General features: G+C 33.5%; 1 protein-coding gene across 1 annotated transcript; it reads left to right on the forward strand.

Moving 5' to 3' along the window:
* Window positions 1-2,390: 2,390 nt before the first annotated feature.
* LOC117926130 (protein BONZAI 3-like) lies at window positions 2,391-12,883 on the forward strand. The gene is given in 19 exon segments (XM_034845206.1): window positions 2,391-2,681; window positions 4,471-4,518; window positions 5,910-5,971; window positions 5,973-6,056; window positions 6,174-6,214; window positions 7,967-8,031; window positions 8,455-8,506; window positions 8,509-8,568; window positions 8,571-8,632; window positions 8,736-8,870; window positions 9,188-9,249; window positions 9,384-9,483; window positions 9,573-9,687; window positions 9,776-9,852; window positions 10,389-10,526; window positions 11,465-11,629; window positions 11,788-11,901; window positions 12,047-12,143; window positions 12,473-12,883. Coding segments are annotated over 19 exon segments (1,776 nt in total). The 5' UTR covers window positions 2,391-2,516; the 3' UTR covers window positions 12,607-12,883.
* The last annotated feature ends 3,319 nt before the right edge of the window (window positions 12,884-16,202 follow it).

A 16,202-nucleotide genomic window follows, 5' to 3' on the forward strand; every position in this document is an offset into this window, starting at 1 on the left:
TTCTTGGCTTTAAGATAAGTTTTCATGTCACCAAACATCTGCTTCCTGTGTCCCTTGAGCCTACTACTGCCTCTCAAGCTCTTTAAGATCCCAACTGGTGTGTTGCCATGGATGATGAGCTTGCTGCTCTTGCTCGCAACTGTACATGGGTTCTTGTACCTCCTTCTTCCAACCATAACATTGTGGGGTGTAAATGGGTGTTTCGTATCAAACGAAATCTAGATGGTTCTATTTCTCGATACAAAGCCCGTTTGGTTGCCAAAGGATTCCATCAACGCCCTGGGGTCGATTATCATTACACTTTTAGCCCAATTGTTAAGCCAACCACCATTCGAGTTGTTCTATCCATTGCCTTGAGTAACGGTTAGCCTATTTCACAGCTTGATGTTAATAATGCTTTTCTTCATGGAAATTTAACTGAGGATGTTTACATGGCTCAACCACCTGGGTATGTTGATAAGGATAATCCTACTCATGTTTGCCGCTTGCAAAAGGCTCTTTATGGTTTGAAACAAGCCCCTCGAGCTTGGTACACAGAGTTAAAGACATTTCTCCTCAACTTTGGGTTTATCAATTCTAAATCTGATACTTCATTATTCATCTATCAATGTCGGTTAGTCACAATTTATTTTCTGGTATATGTGGATGATTTACTTGTAATAGGAAATTGTCCTCAGTCCATTCGGAAGTTCGTTGATGCTCTTGCTCATCGTTTTTCCCTAAAGGATCTTGGTCTTTTGAGCTACTTCTTGGGAGTTGAGGCCATTTCCACTTTTGATGGCATGTTTTTATCTCAACATAAATATGTTCGTGACTTGTTGGCAAAGTTTCATTTGGAAGGCATAAAGAATTCTTCCACCCCAATGTCTTCAACTAGCCATCTAACTCTCAATGATGGTTCTCCTCCAGCTAATGCTACTCAATTTCGGAGCTTGGTTGGTGGACTTCAATATCTCCAGCTCACTCATCCTGATATTGCTTTCGCCATCAACAAACTTGCCCAATTCATGCATGCCCCACTCAAACTCATTGGACTGCAGCTAAGAGGTTGCTTCGTTACCTCAAACATACAATACATTTTGGTCTCACTTTTCGACGACCACAACCTCTCCATCTTCAAGCTTATTCAAATGTCACTCCACCTCTTGATCTTCGAGCTTATTCTGATGTCGATTGGGCTGGCGACCAAGATTTTTACAAGTCTACCACTGCTTTTGTTCTTTTTCTTGGTGGCAATCCAATCTCTTGGTGTTCAAAGAAACAGAAGACAGTAGCTCGTTTTTCAACAGAGGCCGAGTATCGGGCTGTCGTTTCTACCGCTGCTGAAGTCACTTGGGTTTCTCATCTCCTTTCTGAGCTTGGTATCACTCTTCAACAATCTCCTACTATTTATTGTGATAATTTAAGTGCCACCTATTTGTGTGTAAATCCGCTATTCCACAGTCGAATGAAGCACATCGCGTTGGATTACCATTTTGTTCGGGAAAAAGTTGCTGATGGTTCTCTTAAAGTTTCTCATATTAACACTCACTCTCAGTTGGTTGATGTCCTTACTAAACCTCTCTCCAAAAGTCGGTTCCTTTTTCTTCGCTCCAAGATTGGCATTTCAGATGGAATTGCCATCTTGCGGGGCGTATTGAAGCCCAGTCATAGGAGCTATTCTTTAGCTATTAGTTTGGGAGCTATTCTTTAGCTATTAGTTTTTTGTTGTAACAGATTACTTCTGATGTATTCAAATGTATTCAAATGTATTCAAATGTTTGTTTTCATTGTAATTGACTTGACCACGTTTTGTGGGATATTTTATGTAACCGTTTGGGATGTTTATCTTATATAAACCCCATTCAATATGTTTAATAGGAAGAACATAATTCAGCAATTACTCCTCTTAATATCTTTCATACATTTTTTAAAAAGAAATTTTATAAACCGTGTCTTAGAAGGACAATTTTTTTTATATAATTTTTTTATAATGATGTAAAGTCTTTTAAATAGGTAATTTTTTTATAAAAAAATCCTCATTTTATATGGCAAAAACTACATAGGTTTGAAATTATTTTTCTACTAGGATAGTTTTAAGTATTATTTTTTAAACTTTCGTATTCTTGTCAAAAATCCCAGGCGGATTCATGCATGCAGGCTGCGAGCCTGAGGCGAAAAGAAGTGGCAAAGCCGCCAACGTGTCGGCTGAGCCTAGCTGACCATAGAATTCTTGAGCCCCAAGTCTAACAAAGTCTCCTCTTTTATTCCTTGTAAAAACCAAGAACAACAAATAAAATTGAATTTTGCTCGTACTGATTCCTGAAAGTTTCCTTTTTCCCCCATAAAATTCTCCTTAAATATTCTGGAGAACCAGAAAGAAAGGAAGTGGGCTTTATAGATATATATATATACATGCAAATATCACTTGTGCATGCGAATGAACTGTCTTTGCTTTCTGTTAAACAGAAAAGAGTAATCAAAGGAGTTGAAATTCTAGAGAGATAAGAAATCCCAGGGTTTTTTTAGAGAGAAAGATGGGAGGGTGTTTTTCAGATGTGAGAGGAGGGAAACAGGCTGTAGGAGTGGGCCTGACGGGGCCCAGTCTGCCTCCCATGCCTACCAGCGACGCTGCCCTCAACGATGCTGTTGACGACTTCTTTCGAGCTCGAGGCATTCAACCACTATTCACGCAGCTCGAGGTGGTTCCGCCCGTACACTTTGTTGTTTTTTCCTCTAACCAAACGCTATTTCTCATTTTCTTTTCGATTTTGAATGTTTTTTTTTCAGCCACACATTGGGTCAAACACTAACTTTTGTGATTTTATTCTATTTTCTGGGTTATTTTATTTCATTTTGCAAATTTTCGCTGTGCATTATCTTTGCTTCTTTTCTTTTCCTCGTATTATTTTTAGAACTTTTGTTTTCATTACATATACGAATCCCTAATGTGGTGTTTGGTTGATGAGAAAGTGGAGTAAGGAAATCGTTGTCAATTGAAATTTTCTGTTCCTATTTCTTGGCAATGGGAACCAAAATGGATTGCAATGTCAATACGAGGACACGGTCAACCGATTTGCCCTGGAAATTGTTATTACTATTATCATTAGGAATTGGTAAAAAAAATCGTCATCGTTATTTTTATAATAGTAATTGCAAATGTTTTCTCAAGTGAAAACAGAGCTTTTAAAATATTCTGTGAAGAATATCTCACTCATGAAATAATCCATAATTTTCTGAGATCAATTTCACGAATAATTATGAAAATTATGCTTTTTTTGTTGTATACTGGAGAGTGAGGTTTCTTCTTAATGCTTCCTGGATTGTAACTTTTGTATCCCACTGTTTTGATGTCCATGAGTGGAGCTTGATAATTGAAGCGTATGATGTTTGCAGGGCAATTTTTGAGTTGTATTTGGGATTGCTGATGCAGAAGCATACATTCTCTATAGGGTATGGTAATATTATTAGATTTAAAAATACTAAAAGAATGGTGAATATAAACTGATAAATTTGGTTATCTACAAAGGGTTGTTGGTTGGTTGTGCCAAGAAAATTCATCTTTTTGGATATCTCTCAAATCGGTGCAATTTTTGCCTGTTCCCTGATATTTTAATATTGTACTTCTGCCCGCCATTGCATGATATTCTAATTTTCCATTTCATCCTCACTAAAAGACTGCCCAGAAAGTTGCTCCCCTTTTAGAAACATGGAAAGATTCCCCTATTCTAGATGTGTATTTGACTTTTGAGCATCGATAAAATCATTGATTCCAAACTTTTTATTTTCATCTAAATGTGTGCAAATGTGATAATGACTTGATGTTTGATTATCTAAGGAATCATAGGTGAAAAAGTGTATTTATTTTTTGTGGCTTCTGTTCATATCCTGGACCACTAGATACTTATCTGTTATATTCTGTGGGCTTTGTCTGAAGTTGTACTAGGTTTTTTTCACTTTAAGCACTTTCAAATCAGGGAAGAACTGGCCAGAAAATTGCATTTCCATACTGATCATCCATTTATCACCTGCTCTGATGGTCCCTGAGTGTCTGAATATGAGGTTGACCATTTTCTCAAATATTCAGTGTTAATGCTGTGAAAGTCAGGTTGAACACTAAAAACAAGATGTTGCAACGTAATATTTTAAAGAAGAGAGTTTTTCCCCTTCATGCTCAGTATAATTCAATATCTGAAATGCCCTTTTAGAATGGGCAGGTGATCTTTGCATTCTATGATCCCCAAGGGAGATATATTTTGCAGACCTTGGATCCAGCTCTTTTCAAAATAAATGTTAGAAATGTACCCACCTCCAAGAGTAAGAAGACCACCTGGAAATGGAAGATTCAACATTTAACTTTAACCATAGGCAGTAGTGATTCTAGAAACGTGGATGGGTCTGTTGTTCAGAGTGTGTCGATTCCTCTTTATTGTCTGTCTGTTTGATTTTGTTCCTCAAATTGTACTAATATCTTTTCATTGATTTCTGCAGCTATCTTTATCTGGTTCCAATTTACGTGATCGTGACATCATCTCTAAGGCATGTATTTTCACACGTGTTTTCATAGTGCAATATTCTTTTGCTGTCTTATTGGGCCTACCTTCCTTTGTTATATTAAATGTCAGTTTGTTTGTGGTAGTTTGATTTTTCTTTTTCCTCTTTATTCTTGAATGCTTTGAAAGACTTCGGCTACTATTTCTTGCTTCTTCCTGTTCATTTGTCCACGTGGATATGGAATTCTTACCTGGGTGTTCCATTGTGAGTGAAAACTTATTAAAAATACTAAGAGAGTAATTATGTAGAATAAAAGGACAAGAAATCTTGCTACAGGGAAACCTAGAAAATAATGCAACCAAAAACATGTAGCTGTAGGTGATGGTGGGGAAAAATCCGGGCTTCATTAGTGCTAGAGTGCATGTGATTTATAACACATTATGCATAGTATATACTGCATGAGGAGGAAATCTATAGGAAGAGAAGTGGTCTCTATAAAAATTTCCTTTTCAAAGTAAATAAAATTCCAATAAACAAAAAGCCTTATTTCAAAAAGCAAGGTTTTCTGGCTGAAAATCCATTCAGAAAATCTGTATTTAAGCAAATATAAGATGAATTTTCATCAGGAACTAACGAAACACTTTATGATTTGTTCTATAGTCCTATTTGCATTATTACTTGACTGTGATGAATTGTTATCAAGAGCAATATCATAACATTCATTACAGAAGAGGGACTTCCCCTTCTCCTGCCACTCCCTCTGAAAACTGTCTCGTTGCCAGGGCTAGAATTTGACAACCCTACAAACTCGATCAAAATATCCCCTAGACTCTGATTAATTTATTTCCTATTTGGTACTTGCACTATATAATAAAGTTTTTACCATGAATTATGAATCATTACTAAGCTCCCACCATTCGTGGGAACTAATCCTAAGATTGGAAGGATCATGGTGATGTGTATGTATATAACATGCTGAACCACATACCATCTATCTACCTTAAAATTTAATTTATCCTACCATGTAAGTGTTCTTGCATACACAATTTTTGATATTTTGTATCTCAGCATAAAGCTGTAATATGAGTGTTAGGCATTTGTATGACAATATAACCAAATAAGTAGCAGTAGTGGTCTAAAGAAACAAGTCAAAGACTCAAAACCTACTGCTCTTCATAAGGTATTTATATGCCTACATTATCTTTCACTAATTTCACGTGTCAAAATTTTTTACTGTTGGAGTGGCATGCCCCTTGCATATTATGTAGAGTTGATCTGTGATACCTGGACTTGTTCTATCAAAGTGCTGGCATTGCTTTTAATTTTAGTAGCCTCTGCATGGTATATGTTTCTATGACATGTTCTGGTATATGGTGCTGAGGCTTGTCATGTTATGGTTTAAACTGAAATAGTTCCTTTTCCCCCTTGTATTGCAGAGTGATCCTATGGTGGTAGCATATACTAAGAAAAGAGATGGAACACTTGAGGAACTGGGCGCACAGAGTAATAATGAACAGCTTGGATCCAGCTTGGATTGAAAAAATTACTGTTGCCTATCATTTTGAGATTGTCCAGCCATTGATGTAAGCATGCTATATATCTGTGTACATTTCTGCATTATGTAGATTTATTCTGTTCACTACTAGACCTCTCTTTAGCGTGATCGGTTCAGTCATGTGTTTGCTCATTTGTGTTTCCAGATTTCATGTGTATGATGTTGATACAAAATATTACAATTACCTGTGAAGGTAATTTGACATCTACTTCTTAGTTCCTCTATAATATTAATCTGATTCAATAAACTGTACTTTTGATGGGATTTGTTCAATATCTGCCCAGTCAATAATTTGATGGACAAATAAAATTTTTTTGTGGAGATTAAGATTTGCATAAATAAATGGATTCATTTAGATATACCATGGTGATCATATCACTACAAATTCCTTAATACAACATGTTCTGTTTCTATGTTTTGGATGTTCGTTTTGGGTCAACTGGGAAAAGGGAGTTCTGGACATTGATTTTAGAGTTTCTAATGAAAAATAAATGATAAGGTGGTTAGGTCTCTCTACTTCATACTCTTTTTTAGGATGACAAATGGTTTTCTTCATGTTCTAAAATGTCAATCAATTTATCAAAGTACAACAATTTTCGCTTTAATTATAATATGTATGCAAATATTTGAGAATGCTAAGCATTCAATAACAGTGAAAACCTAAGCACTTGCTTGTTGCCTAGCCTCCCACTTTATCTTGATGATTAATCTGATTGGTGGTGGGGCATATGAAAAATATTTTCTTTTAGTTTATGCATGCAACCTGGAAGTTAGATAGCCACAAATTTATCATTAGGAATGGTGAAATAAAAAGAATGCTAGTATCTCATGATTCAAATTTCTCACATGACATTTAAGTCGATCTGCTCTTTTAAATTTCACTTGGTTTTATACTTTCCTTATTTATTCATGGTTTCAGCATTGTAAGAAAATGTAGCAGATCTTCATCTTTTTAGATCTATGATATGATTAATATTCACCTCAAATATTCTCAACAAGTCGAGTTTTCTCAAAATTTTCAGATTGATTTTTTTTTGGATTACTGAGGAACCTTCCATGGCCAAGCCTTTAGGACTCTCCATGGGGACCCAAACCTTGGGTGTTGACTGCCTTGCAATAACCAATACTGGGTAAATTCAGGGTATCATCAGTGGCAGGATTTGAACCTAGGACCATGTGCCACTTACTGCGACCACCCTTCCTAGTGTTCACCCTGATCAACAAGGCTATCTTGGTGGGTCTCAAAATTTTTAGAAATTGATACTGTTTTTAATTTCTTCATATTCCAATGCAAACGAAAGTAGTGCAATCTAAATATCTTACCATGAAAATTCATCCTTAAATATGCAAGTCCTTATGAGGACAACATTTTTAATTCCCTCTCTATTTGCAATGTGCCTAGGTGTAATGTTCCTGAACAATTTGCATTTGGTCATGTTTATTTTGTGAATTGCCTTCACGAATGAAAATGCTTTTTGTTCGTTCTATATTTTTATTTTTTCGGCCTAAATTATGACCTTTGATTACAAAATTTAAATAGTGAGTTCCGAGAGTCAAATGATAATTCATGATATACTTCTCAAAAGAAATCCAATTTATTTAATATTTCATCTGAGAAACATAGGCTTGTAGCCATACATCATAGGTCTGTAGAAGAATTTTTCAAAGAACATCTTAAGGAAGATATTTTATTCATATGCTTTAGGTAAATTATTTATTTTTGGCACATTTTAAGGAAGAGATTTTATTCATGTGCTTTAAGCAAATTATTTAATTTTTGGCAGTTTGTATATATATATTATATATAGTTACCAATTTTCAAATTGAAATCATTGTTTCTTTTCCATAAATAAGTTTAGGGTTAACTTTTACATTCAGATTTATACTTCAAAGACTTTCAGAAGGTGAACTTCAGAGTTCAACTTTATTACTTTGTGACCTTGCAGACGCTGAAGTTGAATGATCAAGAATTCCTTGGAGAAGGCAGTTGTGTTCTGTCAGAGGTAACTTGCCTTGGTTTGTCACAACTTAATGATGCTGCACAATCCTGCATGTTTCCTATGTTCACAATAGCAATAAAGTCGATTAGAAATTACATAACCAGTATATTATGCAATGTTCCTGTGAAGTTGTTTAAGTAGCAGAAAAGCTATTTGGCTGTTTCTATGACATTTCAAGTGAAAATTTTCAATTTTCTGCATAAAATGGGCTTTGAAGTAGCCGTCCATCTCTAGAAGAGCACTTTCTTTATACAGGTGTAGTGTTGTCTGATTTTAAAGCTTGTGCAGTAGTGCTTGTGTACACATGGCAAGACATGCAAAATTAGTCATCCGTATTAGGAAGTCTATGGGACATCATTCATTACAAATATGTGGTCATTATTGAACTTACACTTCATTGTATGTGTTTTGCTTAACTCATGGCAGATAGTGACTAAACAAGGCCAGAGCTTAACCCTAGATCTTCATAACAGAAATGGGAACAGGGGTTTGAAAACCTAGGGAAACTCACTGTCCATGCAGAGGAAACAGTTGCTTCAAGGATGCTATTGAGGTTATATTCCATTGTTCACACTTGGAAAACAAGGACTTGTTCTCTAAAAGTGTATGTACTTAGAACCCATGACTTAGAGCATTTTGTTACTTGTGGGTGCATTGATTTGTGTTTGGGTCTTAAATTTTTCTCATCTTTTTTTTTTCTTTATTAGGACCCTTTTTTAAGAATATCTAGGATTGTTGAAAATGGAGGTTCTGTTCCAATTTGCAAGACAGAAGTGGTTGATAACAACTTGAATCCAATCTGGAGGCCTCTATGTCTAACAATGCAGCAATTTGTTAGCAAGGCAAGTTTTTCACCTTCTTACAATTCTAGTTAGATGGTGGTCTATGGTAAAACTAAATGTAGATATTTGTGATTCCTCTGTAAGAAAAGAGATACAAGTAATTTGTGAGCTACCTGAGTACAGTGTCTTTCAGTTCACAAAAATTGTGTTATTGTTTACTACAATACTTAAGGAACCATTGAGTGCTTGGTTATTTCATATTTTTTTACGAAGATAGTGGGTGTCAAATCCACATTTTTTGGAACCAATTCGATGTCTTGGTGGGACTACCCCAGCCTACAGGTTACTAAACTTTCTGTTTCTCATTTGCTTTGCAGGATAACCCATTAGTTATCGAGTGCTTTGATTTCAATACTAGTGGGAATCATGTACTGATCGGGTAATTAATGAATCTATTTCTTTTATTAGTTTTTTACTATCATCCTTTCAGTTTTTTTTCCTTTGGTTTACCAAATTTTATGTCATCATCCTTTGTTTCCTGAGATATGTCAACTTTGAAAATTCCTTTATCAGTAAACTTCAGAAATCAGTGGCAGACCTGGAAAAACTTCATAAACAAAAAACTGGTGCCAGTTTCATCTTACCCTCTTCTGCTCAGCATGGTCATGAGAAGGTATTTGTTTGATACTTGGAAAAGGAACCACATATTGCATTAGTTGATGATTTTTAACCCTTACATCTCTTATAACTATTAATGTATAGGTTTTGAAGGGCCAGCTATTTGTTGATCAATTTTGTGAGAAGCAGCTATACAGTTTTATTGATTATGTTTCTAGTGGATTTGAATTTAATTTTATGGTTGCTGTTGATTTTACTGGTAAATACTCTTCAGCTTTGCAGGATTGCTATCTTTTTGCGTTTTTATAATTTTTCTGTTTCATGAGCAGCCGTTTTATTTTGTCCAGCTTCAAATGGAAATCCTCGAAATCCAGATTCTTTGCACTACATTGATCCTTCTGGCCGGTTCAATGCTTACCAACAGGTAAGGCTTCCCATCTACCATTAGTGTTCAATTGAAGATGCTCATTTAAATTGTGTTCCCACTATCCAGTGGTTTACTGGTGGAGATCTGTTGATGGAAAAAGATTATTTGGTTTTTTGATACCAACCCGTGGATATGATTGAGGAGTGTGGTAGATTTTATGACGGACTTAACTTCGTTAGGGTTTTAGTGTAACACCAACCTTGTATACATTGTTGATCCACCATTATCTAATTGCTTAAATTTTTGGGACAACTTGGTAGCTTAACATAACATCAACTTGGTTATCATGAGGTGATGAGTTGAAACCATGCAGCATCTGTATTTCCCCTATTTACAGATCCCATGTGCAAGCCAAAAGAAGGATGTTCGGGAGGAGGGGTTTAACCTAACATTGGCTTAGCATAAGCCTCTCACAAAATAAATCAATCTTCTACACTAAATTCCATGTTTATAGCTTGAATGTTAGCTCACAAAATAAATCAATCTTTATTGATGTAGTGGGTAATATAATTTCTTGATTGAATTCCTTTCAGGCTATAATGGAGGTCGGAGAGGTCATACAATTTTATGATTCTGATAGGCGCTTTCCTGCATGGGGATTTGGGGGAAGGACAATTGATGGTACCGTATCACATTGTTTTAACTTGAATGGAAGTGCAAGCGGCGTTGAGGTAAGAAGACTCAGGGTTTTTCCGATTTGTCTTCTACACAACTACCAATAAAGAAGATATATTACATTTGTCTCTGCAATTTATCATAATGAAAACCTTGATTTTTTTCCAAGTTGTGAAAGTGCAAATTCTTGTTAATTCAAGGAAATGGATTTAACTCCATTCATCACCTTACTCTTTTTGCTAGATTTTAGTATTAGTAAATTTTTTTAACTCAAAATGAAAATAATCTGTTCTATTGAAGACTTGACTTCACTATTAAAGACAGAAAAAATGGCTATCAATTGAAATGTCTACAAGTAAGATCCTTTAAAATGGATTATATTGTTCTGATTATTTGCAATTAGATTTTGATTTTTGTGTTTTGGACTGAATTCCATGTCATGCCATATGTGTAGCCAAAACATTTTTACTTGTATTTGCCCATAAAACTAACACTTAAAACCCTAGAATAAACAACATTTTTTTTTTGGTGGAGTTTGAAATGTCTACAAGTAAGATCCTTTAAAATGGATTATATTGTTCTGATTATTTGCAATTAGATTTATGTTTGCTCTTCAATTAAAAATAACCCTCTATATTCTTCGGTGAAATGAGATAGTTTAACTAGTCTATGGAAGAGCTGTCTTGATATGCTCAAAATTATCTAGTGCTTCATTGCATTTACTAGTGATGCTTGTTCCAACAGGGCAGGGGGAAAAAAGAGAGAAATAGTGTAACCTATCAAGCAAAGACACATGCTTGTTTGAATTGTTTGTAGTTGTCATGATTGTGGCATCCCAAATATTGTTTAGATGAGCTACACTGTAGTTGTAGCATAGTGTTGCTCATTGTACTGGATTGCCTATTGATGGCTCCTCCTGCTTGGACTATGTTCTGATCTATGAGGACCTCATAATAGGCCATTAGAACACTATTAAATTTCTATTATTTCACAGGTTGAAGGGGTCCAAGGGATCATGGCTGCCTATGCAAGTGCACTGAACCATGTTGCTCTAGCAGGACCGACTTTATTTGGACAAGTGATCAATAATGCAGCTGCAATTGCTCGCCAGTCCCTCTCCTATAACAGCCGCAAATATTTTGTTTTGCTTATCATAACGGTAGAGAGAAGAATGACTTATAATTGCATTTATTTTTATTTTATTCTACTTCTTTGTAAAGAAAATCTAACTTCAAAGTTGCATTTATCTTCGTATTCTTTTTTCCTTTTTCTTTTCTTTATTTTTTTGGGGACTCAAGTCATTTATCATCTTTTTAGGATGGAGTAGTTACAGATCTCCAAGAAACAAAAGATGCTTTGGTCAGGGCATCTGATTTGCCCTTATCAATTCTGATAGTTGGAGTGGGAGGAGCAGATTTTAAACAGATGGAGGTGTACCCTTGTTTTCATAATTTAGCATTCAATACTTCAATTAATTTATGCTTTATTGGCATTTCAGTACTTAATGCTTTAATGGGTACAATGGGTTTCATGTCTCAACAATGTTATATGTGTTCTGATTCTTATTGTTTGGCAGATCCTTGATGCTGATAACAGTTGTCGGTTAGAGAGTTCTACAGGACGTGTAGCAACTCGAGATATTGTACAGTTTGTTCCCATGAGGGAAGTGCGTGGTGAGTACATATTTTTCATTAGCTTGTCCAGCATAGGTTTTGAAAAACTTGAGTTTTCAGCTCAAACTCCAATCTCACATCATCCTGTTAGAGGCTAATAGACGTACTTGAATAGGTCGTGAACTCCAGAGTTTGAGCAGTTTGCATATAACTTGTTTTTGTACATACAATTCTATTTTCTTTTCTCTCTTGAACCCTGGGTCTATAAATTTGAAATATTTATTTCCCTTTTCTATCCCATAGACAAGAAAGATGTACTTTTTCTTGGCAAATCGATTAGAAAGTGGTTTTCCTTAAAGAGTAATTTCTTATCTTAAATCTTGAAGCAGGTGGGCAAACTTCCGTAGTCCAAGCTCTATTAGAAGAGTTACCTGGGCAGTTCCTAACTTACATGAGAAGCAGAGATATTAAACCCGGTGCAGTCAACATAGCTCAAACATCTGCTTCCCATGCCACCATCTAGTAAGGGTTGTCTCCCATTCATCACTCCAGAGTTCCAAGGCATTGTAAATACCGAAACTAGGTTGACAATATACATGCTGTCTATAGGAACCACAGATGATTGACATATCCCAGAGGGAAAAGGTTAGATTACTTAGTCTATACTGGGTACAATCTGTTTTCAAGAATGATGAATTGACCCAATTGTAATAACAATTGATAGCATTGGAATGCACTGATTTGATTACAAATATTGAGAGTTTCATCAGTGTGTATCATGCATGCCAATTGACCTTTAAGCTTATAGTTTTAGGTAGCAAGCCAATGATGTATTTCATGCCAATTTTCCCTTGAACATGTCACCGTTTTATTCTTGCATCCCAATGGATATGGGTTAGCATGTGAAGTGTTTTCCATGAAGGATCAACAAGCTAGCGCATTTTATTCTTCAATAACTATGTTTTTGTGTACAATATTTAGATAACCAGTTATAATTTTTAACAAAGCCAGACTTTCTTTTAAGAAAATAAAAAATAAAAAATTCATACCTTTGTAACAGGTAAGATGAATTGATCTTCTACCCACTTTACTTACTTCAACCATTAATATATAATAAGTTTGGAATTCCTAAATTCCATAATATAGGAGCCAGTTTGATTATATGATTTAAAAACAGTTTTTCATTTTTACAAATAAAAAAATATTTTAAAAAGCTTTTAAGACTGTTTGGCTATTGTTTTTTGGAAATAGCTTTTTAAAAACAAAGTGAAATAGAGAATGATTTTTAGAAAACAAATAAAAATTGTTTTTACTAGTTTTGAAAAGTAAAAGGAAAACGTAGAATTTTTGAAAAAAATCATAAAAAAGAAATAAATTAAATTAAACATGATATCATTTTCCTTTCTCTCTCCACGATTTAATACCAATATGATATTCCTTGAAATTATATTTACTTTTCAATTTTTTTTTTAAATGATTGAAAATTTTATATTTAGGAAATAAATTTCAAATCAAACTATACTTGATACATAAAATTTATTAATTTTAAACTAAAAAACCCATCTAATTAATACTAAAAAGTCATGAAACTAATAAAATTAGTGAGCCACATACCACAATTTATTTTAGATGTTTGGGTTTGTTTCTTATATATATATATATATATATATATATATATAATATTTTTACAAATTTTTTATTAGGAAAATGAACTCCAAATTAGACAAAACTTAATGTCTTGATTTAGAATGACTTTATTGTTTCTCTTCTATATAGAATAATTATTTTCTAATTTTTTTTTTACTAGAAAAATGAACTTCAAATTAATCAAAACTTAATGTGTTAGATTCCTTAATAAGTTTAATAATTTTTAAATATAATTTAAAACTTAAATAGTGAACCAATTAATATTAGAAATTTATAAACAAAAAATTGGTCTAGAACGATTTTATTATTTCATTTTTATATAAAATCATCATTATTATTATTATTTTCATTAGGCAAATGAACTCCAAATTAGACAAAACTCAATGTGTCGGATTCATTAACAAGTATAGTATTTTTTAAAAGTAATTTAAAATTAAAATTGTGAACCAATTATTACCAAAAATTTATAAACAAAAGTTGGTTGAGAAAGACTTTATTAATTGTTTCTCTTTTACATAGAATCATTATTTTCCAATTTTTTTTACTAGGCAAATGAATTCCAAATTAAACAAAACTTAATGTGATTGGATTTATTAACAAGTCTAATAAATTTTAAAAATAATTTAAAACTCAAATAATAATCCAATTAATACCATAAATTTATAGACAAAAATTAGTATAACTCTATTATTTCTCTTCAGTATAACATCATTATTTTCTATTTTTTTAAAACCAAATAGATAGGTTTTAAATTAAACAAGACTTAATGTGTTGAATTTATTAATAAGCTTATTAATTTTTAAAAATAGTTTGAAATTCAAACAATAAACTCATTAACACTAAAAATTTATGGATACAAATTGATTTATAATAGCTCTATGATTTTTTTTTTGTACATAATTATATTTTTATAAATTTTTTTACTATAAAAATAAACTTCAAATCAAATGACACTTTGTATTGAATTTATTAATGAATTTAACGATTTTTACAAATAATTTGGAACTAAAAAAATAGATCTAATCATTAAAAAAAAAAAATTGATATATTATGAGTTATGAGTTTATTGTTTCTCCTACAAATATATTTTTTGAATTTAAGTAAATAAATTATAAATTAAGTAAGATATAATTAATCATTTAAATTCTTTAATGAATTTAAAAATTTTTAAAAATAATTTTGAATTGAAAAAACATATATAATTAATTATAGATTAAATCAAAATATTTTAGAATATTATATTGTAATTTAGTACTAAATGTGCACATGAAATGAAAAACTTGATCATTTACAAGTTAAAAAAATTAAACTTTATTCATTATTTATTTTTAATAAAATATTGTTATTTGAAATTATTATTATTCATTTTTAACCAAAAAAAATTAGGAAGATGTTAATATTCTTATATTTCTAACATATACTAAAACAATATTTTTTTTTATAATAGCGTCCATCTGCAAGTGCGTCAAGCAACAGGCTCGAGGCTTTAAGGAGTTTCACCAGGGCAACTACTGTATCTCTTGCTTGCTCCAATGAATCGATGTTATCAAACAAATCCAAACCCATGCCATATTTCAACAAGTCATCCAATGAAATATCGCCATCGCCCAGCAAACCACATAGTAAGAACAATGACTTGACTTCAACACTTATCAAACGTTTGTAGCTCCACTCCAAACATGAGTACACGTTTCTACTCACTCCTTTGATGTTTGTTGGTGCAGATGCTCTCAATTCTTCAAAGGCATTCTTCCATACAGCCAGCCTCCCACCTTTTAATGCCTTTGCAATTGTTACAATCACAATTGGTAGACCCTCACATTCTTCAACTATTTTCATTTCTATGGGGTGCAGTTCAAGATTCTTCTCCAAGGAACCTCCTGTTGTCTTGTTAAATAAACTCCAAGCTTCTTCTTCTGTTAATTGTTGAATTCGAAAACATTTTTCTGCGTCCATGTCGTTATTTAATGTGTAGATCTCTAGACGTAACACTACTTTTCATTCTGTCTTATCATCTTTACAAGGAATTCCGACTTCCTTCAAACCAACTTCCTCCTAAATGTCGTTTAAGATAATAAGGGTCTTCACCTCCTTCAGTCTCGTCTTCAGCTCAAGTGCTCTTGTGGATTCATCCTTCCTCTTAAATTCCAAGCCTAACATGTCTGCAATTTGTTGTTGAATTTTAGCAATTCCTTGTTCAATTTTTTCGGAGTCTCGAGTCCAGGATACATCTATGTAGACTTCTGTTGTGAACAACTTCTTTTGGTTAGCTTGTTCTGCCACTTGTTTCATCAGTGTGGTTTTGCCCACGCCGCCCATCCCCCATACTCCAGTCATCTTCATCTCAGCATCTCTCAATGCATTCATTATTTAATTCAAAATCGATGCTCTTCATCCAAAAGGTTCATAATCTGTAAAACGGTCATGTTGGCAATCATGAGTAATCATCTCCAAGTTGGTTCTCCAACATTC

This window comes from Vitis riparia, chromosome 12, assembly GCF_004353265.1.
Source record: "Vitis riparia cultivar Riparia Gloire de Montpellier isolate 1030 chromosome 12, EGFV_Vit.rip_1.0, whole genome shotgun sequence".
Taxonomy (NCBI): domain Eukaryota; kingdom Viridiplantae; phylum Streptophyta; class Magnoliopsida; order Vitales; family Vitaceae; genus Vitis; species Vitis riparia.